At 40.6% G+C, this 10539-nt stretch overlaps 1 protein-coding gene and 1 long non-coding RNA gene across 2 annotated transcripts in view; one reads left to right on the top strand and one right to left on the bottom strand.

Moving 5' to 3' along the window:
* The window catches only part of noc2l (NOC2-like nucleolar associated transcriptional repressor), a 31930-nt gene extending 21556 nt beyond the window's left edge, over positions 1-10374 (top strand). Inside the window, exons 15-18 of the mRNA XM_015035708.1 lie at positions 5243-5356; positions 5564-5699; positions 7235-7318; positions 10058-10374. Of these exons, the coding sequence (XP_014891194.1) occupies positions 5243-5356; positions 5564-5699; positions 7235-7318; positions 10058-10191 (468 nt within the window). The 3' untranslated portion in view covers positions 10192-10374. The remainder of the gene's footprint in view (positions 1-5242; positions 5357-5563; positions 5700-7234; positions 7319-10057) is intronic.
* LOC106949466 (uncharacterized) lies at positions 6161-7130 on the bottom strand. Its single transcript, XR_001425386.1, has 2 exons — positions 6871-7130; positions 6161-6818 (listed from the first exon to the last, which is right to left on the bottom strand). It is a non-coding gene; the product is annotated as an uncharacterized LOC106949466 (long non-coding RNA).
* Positions 10375-10539: the final 165 nt, after the last annotated feature.

Genomic DNA, 10539 nt, shown 5'->3' with positions numbered 1-10539 from the left:
TTTAAACTTTTTTTTTGGATGTGGAAAACCAGCAACATTTAAAAAACAAAAAAAAAAAAAAAAAAAAATCAGGCTCAAGTAGGAAAAATTTCTTTTCATGAAAATACCAGCATGTCATGTCATTGTTGTTTCCTCTAATGGTCACAAACAACGGCGGTGTTTAGGATTCTGATTCATTGTCCAAAGTCAACTACGGCTCCAAACTCTTACAAAAACCACATGTGGTAGGAGCACGTAGGATGAACGCAAAATAAAAAAATCAGCAGAACTGAAACAGAGACACCTGTTGAAGTCCACATAGTAGCAGAAATAGAAGAAGTTTTTGAAAAGCGTGTTGGAAAAAAGAAAAGTAGCAGAAACTAAAACCAGGTTAGAAAAATGCTGAAGCATCCACAGACAGACCATCCGAATGTCATCTTTTAAATTATTTTGGTGCCGAACAAGCATTACTAGTTCTGCTGTTGTCAATAGCAGTTCTTATTCTTAGCGACCAGCCTACCACTAGCTAACATGCTAATGTTGGCCAACGGTCAACTGCTTCTTCAAATCTAAATAATTTTAACAAATCACATTCAGATGACTAACATTAGCTTCTAATATGCCACTTTATTAGTATGGTTTTATTTTTTTACTGTATTCTGACTTTTACGTCTTTCATATTGTGAACTTTTGTGCATCAAGTTGTTGTATTTTGTGAAATAAGTCGGGATGGAGATGCATAAATAGGATCTTTCAGTAGCTGCACTAAAATGCAAACAAATTTGTTTAGTTGTGGTTAACATTAAGGTGCTTCATTTAGTGTATACATAAAACTTAGTTTGTAAACAGTTTTCTTTTCAAGTTTGCACTTAATTTTCATAAGACTGTTTTTGTTTGTTTATGATATGCATTTAAATATCAGTCATTTTAAGGGAAGGTTAAAAAATATATGGCTGAGAATTTATTGTGTGAGCAAAGACATTTTTTCCCCTAATCTCTCTTACTAATCAGTTTTTAATAATAATTAAATCAATATAAGCAGGCAGCCCTTGCACTAGGTTAGTTTGGCGTCTGTTAATCTTTTTAAAGATTATGCCTCTTAATAATAAAAATTTTAGCAACATGATGAAAATTAAAAATTTTCTAAATCGGGCCTTTTGGTGGCGGATCTTCCTAGATGATTGTTTCTCTTCTATTTTTTTTTTTTTTATGGATCAGAATTTTTCAGTTTTTTTGCGGGTCAAAAAGTATTTTTTAGAGCAGCTCGTTTTTCCGTCTATGACTCTGTAGGTGGTGGAGACGTTTCATGATCACAGATATTTCTGCTCTGAGACGTCTTGCCAAGCAGCTCACTGCTCACTAAACTCCACCTGATTGATTGCACACTTCCAGTCAAGCAGCACACAGACGCTGCCTGGACGCCCTGCATGTAGTTGTTGCTTTGAAATGCGACTGTAAGGTCCCACAGGCCGCCCCTTTAATGTGTGAACTGAGCACAGACACGCCTCCTTGTTATTGGCTGTGTTTGCTCAGCCAAAATCGATAATAAAAAGAAATCAATAAGATTGACGCAACTTATTTGCTGTCTGATTGATTAGCCCGCCTCCATTTTACAGTTTTCCTCATTGTTTTTATCTGAAATCGTCAGCGACGGCCAGCCAGCTTCCAAAACCTGATCCGCTAAATTAGGAGGAAGCAGCTGAGGGTCCCTCCACTGGCTTAACTAAATACAGTGTATCTGTGAGGCTGCACAGTGTTTTTATGAGGAATTATTTAGTGTTGTAAACATTGACCTCTGAAATGGATGCTAACTTCAAATACTGCTACTCCTACTTCACTTTAAAACAACAATAGCTGTGACAAAGTGCAGTACAGAGCTGACCTGAGCTGGAGAGTTCAGATAAGCAAAATGGGTCAAGCTCATGTAAACTTTTAAAAACAAATGAAAGAATCTTAAAATGAACTCTAAATGCACAGGCAGCCAGTGGTACAAGTTTTATTTTTCTCAAATTAACTTGTACCTGCTGCTATGGTTCAGGTAATCCCCAGGAACCTCAGGGTGTGAACTTCTTTCACACTTGACCTTCTTTGAGGCTTTTAATTGTTAAATGTTGCTAGAAACCCGTTATTGGTGTCACTTTTATAGTCGTGTCTGAAGTGTGAGGAACGTCTGAGCCAAAGTGACTGATGTGTAAATGACTGAATGCCGTTGGTTTCAGGCAGACGAAGCCTCAGTTCTTCACGTCTTGTAAAACTCAGCTGGGTACATATGCAGAGTGATGCTAGTCACTTTACAGCTCAAGTTTTTATTAATCTGCATTTGTAATGAGTTTTGCCATTTTTGGTTTGATCTTCTGATAAAAATCATGCTTTATAATTTCAGCATATTCTGCTGCGGCGTGCCTCAGTAGTTCATCTCTCATCAGCCGCTTGCCACCTCGGTTTAACCATTTGTCACGTTTAACGGACTTTGAACTAACTGCTGGGTTATGACACATGTTACTTTTGAGGTTCAAACGGCGCACAGACTGACACACATCAGAGCCTTACATTACTGTATGTTGAAATGCTGCTGCAGATCTAATGGTCTGATCAGTGTCCCTCATTATCTCCCTACCTCGTTTGTTGTGTTAAGGCTCTGAGCTGTTGGCCGTATATGACCTGCATCAGTAGCTCTGTGGTTTTATATTTATAGAGGTGTTCATGTTTCAACAGACTTCCACACACAATTTGTTTTTGTTTTTTTTTTATATAAAAACACTAACAATCGGCAGGTGAAAGGCTTTAATTGGCAACAAAATCTAGTAGTAGTGGTTACTGATAAAACTAAAGTACTCTAAAATGATGCATTTAAATCTGTTTTGTAAAACCAGAATATAACAATTGTCTAAACCGGTTTAGACAGATGGTTAAGTTAGATTTTTCCTCTGGGTGGTGCTGTAGTTTAGGAAGGAGGTGCAGGAGCAGCACGGCTGCTAATGGAGGAAAGTTTTGCTTTTTAAACTGAGAAATCATCCTGCGGTCATTTCAAAGCTCTTAAAGGCTTTTAAGGTAGCAGCAGGGCTGCATTAATGAGCATCAGTTGGTTTGTGTGCATTTTATGGCTTTATATTACAAATCAATTCATACACGAATGTTTTGATGTGACTTGGCTTCGAGTTGATGCCACATTGATATTTAGGAGAATTGCAACAAAGAGTGGATGTTCCTCGCTGATGGCTTTGTGGGGAAGAGTGTGTGTGTGTGTGTGTGTGTGTGTGTGTGTGTGTGTGTGTGTGTGTGTGTGTGTGTGTGTGTGTGCGTGTGTGCGTGTACATGCACCAGGACGGCTCCGTGCCAGCGCCTGTCGCCTCGGATCTCAGCTCAGCGGAGGCTGTCGCGATGGCGTGGACTCCCCGGCATCATGGCAGCAGTGGAGGTGTCACTACAGGCGGAGGAGAGGGGACAGCCCTGCTGCTGCCGCCGTGGAAAAGGCCACGGCCCCCCTCTGGGCGCCAGGCCCCCTGCTTACCAACATGTCACCCAAACTGAGAGCGAGCCTAATTAATTATGCCCTGCTTCCATCCAGGGTTCTCGCTGGGCTTTGTGAAAATAGTTTAGTTTGTGTATGAAAACCCAGTGCATGTCAGTGTCTCTCATGTTTAATAGCCATAGATTGTGGTAAATGTGTTAAGGCTGAACCAAACTGCAGTCTGCTCGCTCTATTGGGTTTGTCGGTCGGATAATGTGATTGGTTCTAATCAATATCATCCACGTAGACCTTTAAGAGATGGAGAAGATCTCTCCTTTCATCCCCCTGCAGTCGGTCTTCCGTTTTCTGCTGGGGTGTGAAGATGCTTTTAAAACTCAGACCGTGCCTCGCAAATGTATTCACACCACTTACCACCATTAACACAAAGTACACTGTAATTGTTGAGGGGAAAGGGAATGAAAAGTGTTTTTCCAAGTTTTATGCAAATATAAACAACTGGATGCATTTTTATTTTTTACTCGCTTTACCCCATATGGGTTGGGATTTACCGTATCTTTATCATTTATTGTTATAAGTTTCTTATCTTGTCGCAAAAAAATTCCAATTGATAATTTTTAGTAACAGTATTTGTGGGGCTACGATTGCCGTCATGCAGTTATATCCTCACAGTTACCTAAAAAATAAGTAATAACTAGTTCTTATCATCACTTTTCCCATTGTCTCAATAGTACCACAAAATACTGCGATAAAAGTCCATATCGCTCAGCTTTACTATAATACGACTAAATAAGATCCTGTGTTCAACTGTCTTTAAAAGTCTCATTAGTAAGTGGGATTGATTTAGGGAGGCGCGATATGACAGTGCTGTGAAATGACAGTTTTGCACAAACCATGAACTAAGAACCAACTCGTGTTTTGAAAATAGAAATGTCTCTGATCTCAGCTGAGATTAAAATTAGCTACTTGGCTATAATCTGATGTATTTATATGATGATGTTGATTAATATGTTTTGTCCCATTATCAAAAAAAAAAAAAATGACTGAACTGAATAACAGGTTTTAAGATTTTCAGGGTTTTTTTTTTTTTCATAAAATAAATATGTTTTCATAACAAAATGACACAACTAGTACCAGTAAAAAAAAAATTTTTTAGATCTATTGTTATTGTCCTCAGGTTTAAAACTGTACTTTTTAAAACCATAATCTACCCAATCGGCAATCTATGAAAAAGTTTTTCTCAAATATTTTAAAACCTGAAAACAGAAATAAAATAATAGTTATTTAAAAAATAACAAATGTCTCCACAGTAAATATGAATGAAAAATTATAAGATATCATTTTTCATGTGTCATTTGCTGCTCTAAATAAGATTTATTCAACCGGACTGAGGGGAAAAATGTCTTATGGGATGTTAAAGACTTCAGATCCAGGATCTAGAAGAACATGCATATGAAACTAGAAATAATCTACTCCAGCCTCCATGTAAAATATCAGATGTGGCGGAAAAATAACAATTCTTATTTTGACAGCATAATATGGGCAGGATGCTATCTTAAATTACAGCTAATTAAAAAAATTAGCTGTAATTTAAGAGAAAAGTGGTCCTACAAAGAATCAAACTCAAGCGGGAACAAAAACAAAAATGCGAAAAAGTTCAAGGCGAACTATTTTAAGAGGATTTCAGGGCTTAAGTGAACCTGCTGACAGCTTTAGAAAGTTTCTGCGTAGTTTTTCCTCCGTCTGTGCCCATCCATGCCTCAATATGTCCGCCGTGTGTGTGCTCTGTATCAGGCGGCCTGGGAGAAGCAGACCCAGCAGGAGGGGACTCCCCTCACCAGATACTACAGCCAGTGGAAGAAGCTGAGGGAGAAGGAGATCCAGCTGGAGATCTCTGGCAAAGAGAGGGTAATTATCCTGTTAAAAGCCCCGCCCACATCAGCCTCAGTCTTCATGAATGGCTTCTGGCTCGTCTCTGCTACCAACCTCACTGTTACCCACAACAATTGCTCTTGTGCATTAATCATAAACCAGTCACGCTGAATGGCGGAGCCTCTTTACTGGAAGCAGTATCATCATTAACACCGCCGTCTTTTATGTGTTGTCTTGTAAAAGATGGAGGATCTGGACCTGCCGGAGATCAAACGCAGGAAGATCCAAGAGAGGAAGGCGGAGGACAAGGAGGAATTCAAGGGTCTGTTCCAGTCCGACAGCGACTCGGACGACAGCGACACAGGACTGAAAATCAAAAGTAAGAAAAGTCCCACTTTGAAAACTCCATGCAGTCCGAGTCTCACCACGTCTTGCTCTGACGTGGGTGGAGTACCGATCTCGGCCTCTAGGGGGCAGTGTTTTGTCGCACCAGGCTGGAAAGCAAAGTTAAAAGGTTGATGACGGCTGCCTCTGATTGCTCTGCCTTGAGATTGGGTTCCATGGTCCGGATCACGTGTGTCGCCGTTTAGTAAGCACGTCCTCCCAGGCTGTTCCTGTGGAAATTAAAACCTCTGCTTTATCAGACGCTTTGCTTCGCTGCCCCTCCACCAGGAGCCGGCTCATCCTTTTAACTCCCCGTACGATCTGAGCGCACGGGGTCGTCGGCGGGTCACATGCAGCTGGAGCCTCTCTCCCACAGCCTAGCATAGCGCTCGGACGCGCTCCAAGCAGAAAAAATCCCTCTAGAGGAAAGGAGGAGGCTGTGGCAGGGTTTAATTTTCCTTTTTTTTATTTTTTCTCTCCGTTTTTTTGAAATGCATCTGGACTTCATTGTAGGGAGAGCCCCCACAAACGGATGGGCCGCTGCTGGCGAGCTCACACACACGCACACGCATGAGCTGAAATTCCCCCCAAACAGGAAGTACAGGCTTGCATCCCAGCAGGGAGGGGGCTCTAATTCAAAGCAGCCTGCTGGAACAGCCAGAGGTGGCGGCTCCCTCTGAACGCATGGCCGCCACTCCGCCGTCCAGGCCGGGTCTGGCGAGAAGCGGTGGGGAGGGGAGGGGGGAGAGGAGCGAGGACTGATGATTCAGTGGCGGTTATAAGTCATCCAGGTCATCTGGGGGCAAAGCTCTGAGGCAGCGCTGCGGAAATCTGCGTGCGGCGTGTGAGCCTCAAAGAGTGAGCGCACGTTTGTTGTCTCTAATTCAGACGGGAGCAGAGGCGCTACCTGATGCTTCAGTAGACGTTGTTTATCTCTCTGCGTGTGCGAGTGTGTGTGTGTGTGTGTGCGAGTGTGTGTGTGTGGAGCTCCACGCAGAGGAAGCAGCGCTGCTTCTCTCTCCATCATGCCGTCAGCCTCTCATCACGTCTCCAACTTCAAAGCGCGTGGACCCCGCTCTGTCCCTTTGGCAAGACAACACACACACACACACACCTACACACACAATCTCCTCTGAGGACAAGTTCAGAAGAACTCCAAACTTCACACACACACACACACACACACACACACACTGCCGTCCTGACTGTAGCTCTGGAACCTGTCTGCTATCTTCATTTGCTATATTTAGGCCGTGAGCAGGAGATGTCTGAAATTGCCGGTAGTAAACTGTCATGGGTGTTTGTGCAGCAGCGGCAGCGGCGCCTGTAATCGACTCTCAGCTCCATCTCAGGAGGAAATAGACACTTCCAGCTGCCTCTGATACCTGGCCCACATATCCGCGTCTCCAAAGTCCTCAGACATCAGCGGTGCGGCGGTGCAAGCTTTAGGAGCATCTGAGGGAAGAAACGCGAGACAAAAATCAGCGCACTTTGATGTTTTTTTTTTCTCTGCCTCTTATTTCCTCGCAGGTAAGAAGAGCAACCAAGAATCAGACGAAGATGAGGACTTGTCAGACGGGAGCGATGAGGAAGGGTCAGAGGAGGAAGACTCAGGTCAGTTATAGTAAAATTGTTGAAAAAAAATAAAGGGTTTTTTTTTGTATTTGATGGTAATTTCAGTAATTTTATTAAGGTTTCAAGTTTAAATGTGTAAAATAACAGTTTTTGTTCATTTTAGGCAATGTGTCCTTCGACTGACTGTACTATTTCCTACTGCTCCCCATTTAACCCATCGAGACGACACATCTGAGACTTTTCTCTGCTGATTTGGCCAATTTAGCATCAATATTTTACTGGAAAACTCCACTATGACTCTACCAGATCTTTATTTAGGTTCTTATGGTATTTAAAAACCTCAACGGTATCTCTAAAGATGATTCCCGGGCATTTGGAGGCAAAACAGGCCCACAGCATCACTGATCGTCCACCATGCCCAACAGTGAGCATGAGGGACTTTACCTGGAGTGTTTTTTGTTTTCTAATTCTCAGTACACTTGAACAAACTGCACATAATCAGATTTGTGACAGTAGAACAGAAACGGTTTCGACATTGTCTTCACCTACAAAACAAGATTTCTTAGCAAATGAATCTTTTCCCAATTTAATTAATGTATGGAAATTAAATTAAAGGTCACTCTCTAGGTTTGGGATTATGCTGCAATGAAACATGAGTTTATTTTTAAATTCTTCTTCACAAGAAGGGTTTGATCTTTAGAAATGAACTAAACACAAATTAAACTAAATTTACTTAAGTACACATTAATACTAATATAATCAGCAAAAATTCAAGATTTTTAATAATTTAATTCATTTTTTGGAACCTGCATCTTAAATACTGATGAAGGTACAGGCCTTGTGAGGAAAATGTGTCTTTTAAATGTATCAAATACAGAAATTATATAAAATAAGAAATAAATCTGAGCTTCATTTTCAGCATTAAAACTGAATAAGATTTTAAGGAAAAAGTCAATTAGAATAAATCTGTTTCACTGCTTTGTATTGCTATTAAAGCTATTTAAGAAGCTTCTCGCACTTCATCTTTACAAGTTAAAGAGCTGCTGTTAACCTCATTTATACTCTAACCAATTAGAGCTGGAGTTCTAGGAAAATGCTAACTTGCTAAAATAATAGATTAAAGGGAATGAGCGTGTGGCTAATTGGTGTGTCAATACTAGCAGGCTATTTAGCAAAGCATTTGTGAGCCACTGCAGCCATAGCTTTGATATCCATCAGTGGGAGAAAGTCTCAGAAATGAAATGACTCAGCATTATCTCGCAGTTTCATTTACTGCTGTTACAAACATTATAGTTTCTGTGAGCTAGTTGCCAGTTTTCATTTGTTGTCCAACAAGATCTGCAGATGCAATTTTTTATTTATTTTTTATTTTTTCGCAAAGTGAAATCTGTCTCCTGAAGATCTGATTAGCTGCCGTCAAAATGTCAGTCAGGTGAAGTAAGAGTTAAATGCTGTTTTCCAGCATTGATGTGGAGAGCAGGGTTTTTGAAACATGCTTTTATTTTGAAGTAAGACAGGAAGCAGTTGTTTCATTACCCGATTAGGGATGACAGTCGACTAATAAAGATGCTCATCACAGCTTTTTCTGCAACTAGGATTACCTTAGATTGTGACAAACCTGTGCTGGATTATTCTAAACGGATCAGTTTGTGATCCCTGAATCCTTTTAATTAGAAAAACTAGGAATCTTAGTTTGTCAAAAACATTACTAGAATGTTGTTGTATTCTCATGGATATTGTTGCATTTAATCAAAAATAATTCTACGTGTAATTTAAGATTTTATTCATGCCAATATGCATTAAACATAAGCGTGAAGGACAGATTCATGCAGTTTTCATCTGTCATGTTTTCTGATCGGACAGAGTTGAGAAAACACTAATTGTGGTTTCCAATGGAGGAGGATGTTTGAGGGGAACAACGCGGTTCAAATCAACCTGAACATACGTGGAAATATAAATGTTTTCTTTTGTTAAATATAGTTGTTAATCACCATTTTTGGACAGTGAGTTTTAAATTTCACTCACCACAGCCTGAAGATAATTACTGCTAAATCTATTGAAACAACTTAAAACACACCCGTCTGACGACATGAAGTTCATCAAAAACTGACGCCTCATGCTCTGATGTGTAGACAATTCAGAAAAAGGTTGTTTTTAAGGTTTTCGGACTCCAGGAAACCACAGTAAAAGCCGCTAACTACAAATAATGAAACAATGAGCCTCTGATGAGTATTGCTCTACCAAAATTACCCTTAGTTGCTCATTGGGGAGGTTACAAAAGAACCAAAAACATCAAAACTCTGCTAAAACAATGTGGCTAATAGAGGAACCAGGAGGCTGGTTGGTTAGATTGTTTCCTGAATAATCCTTACTGAGATTATCTCCATCTGATCTTCAAATTAGTTTCATCTAGTGGGTCAAGAACAGAAGAAAACGTGCGAAGTTATTATCGGAGTAGTGAAGAACATGAATTTAGGAAAAGAGAAAAGATAATTTAGTCTTAATTTTTGTTAAAGTCAGGTTAATGAAATAAAAATACAGAATAATAAAAAGAAATAACAGTATTAACTTGTATAGATTAAGTCAGAGGTGAGAAATGATGATTGGGTAACCTTTACATTAAAATAATAAAATACAGTTTGTAAAGGGAGTTAAAATGATTCTTAATGCAATACTGAACAATAAAAACTCACACCATGTAGCTCCTGTCTTCTGTTATTGATGGTTTTATGTAGCAGGGCTGAGATTTTAAAGGACATATCTCAATTTATATTCCAGCCGATGACGACGACGATGAGGAGGATGAAGAAGCCTCCACGGCTCCCCAGCCGCTCTCCTCTGCTGCTCTGATAAAACTGGCGGAGGGAGAGGAAGACGTGGTCGAAGACCTGCAGCTGTCTGACGAAGACTGAGCCTCAGAGTTCGTTAACGTTCAGGCTCACTGTGTGTTTTTGGACTTTCCACTTTAAAATTTTGTATCGCTTCATGTGTGCAGAACAAATAAGATCATAATGTAAGTTTATTGACCCAGAAAATGTTCTGGAACCCCCAGATTGTGTCCTTTTTTATTATTATTATTAAAAGATTTAATCGGTTGTGGGGTGTGATGGATGGAAGTAAATCCTCTGCACATGTGCTCACCTGCAGTTCCCCTCAGGCTTTGAGAGAGGGAGCTATTTTGTGGCAGCTTTGAGCCGGGCCAGAGGAAGGGCGTGGAGAGGCGGGCGTCGGGCCCCGCGGCGGCGCTGCCTTGCCAGGAC

The sequence above is a fragment of the Poecilia latipinna genome, unplaced genomic scaffold, assembly GCF_001443285.1.
Source record: "Poecilia latipinna isolate Pla-1442-1.1 unplaced genomic scaffold, P_latipinna-1.0 Scaffold346, whole genome shotgun sequence".
Taxonomy (NCBI): Eukaryota; Metazoa; Chordata; class Actinopteri; order Cyprinodontiformes; family Poeciliidae; genus Poecilia; species Poecilia latipinna.
The sequence above is the reverse complement of the archived record's forward strand: the minus strand, read 5'-3'. Positions and strand labels throughout refer to the sequence as shown.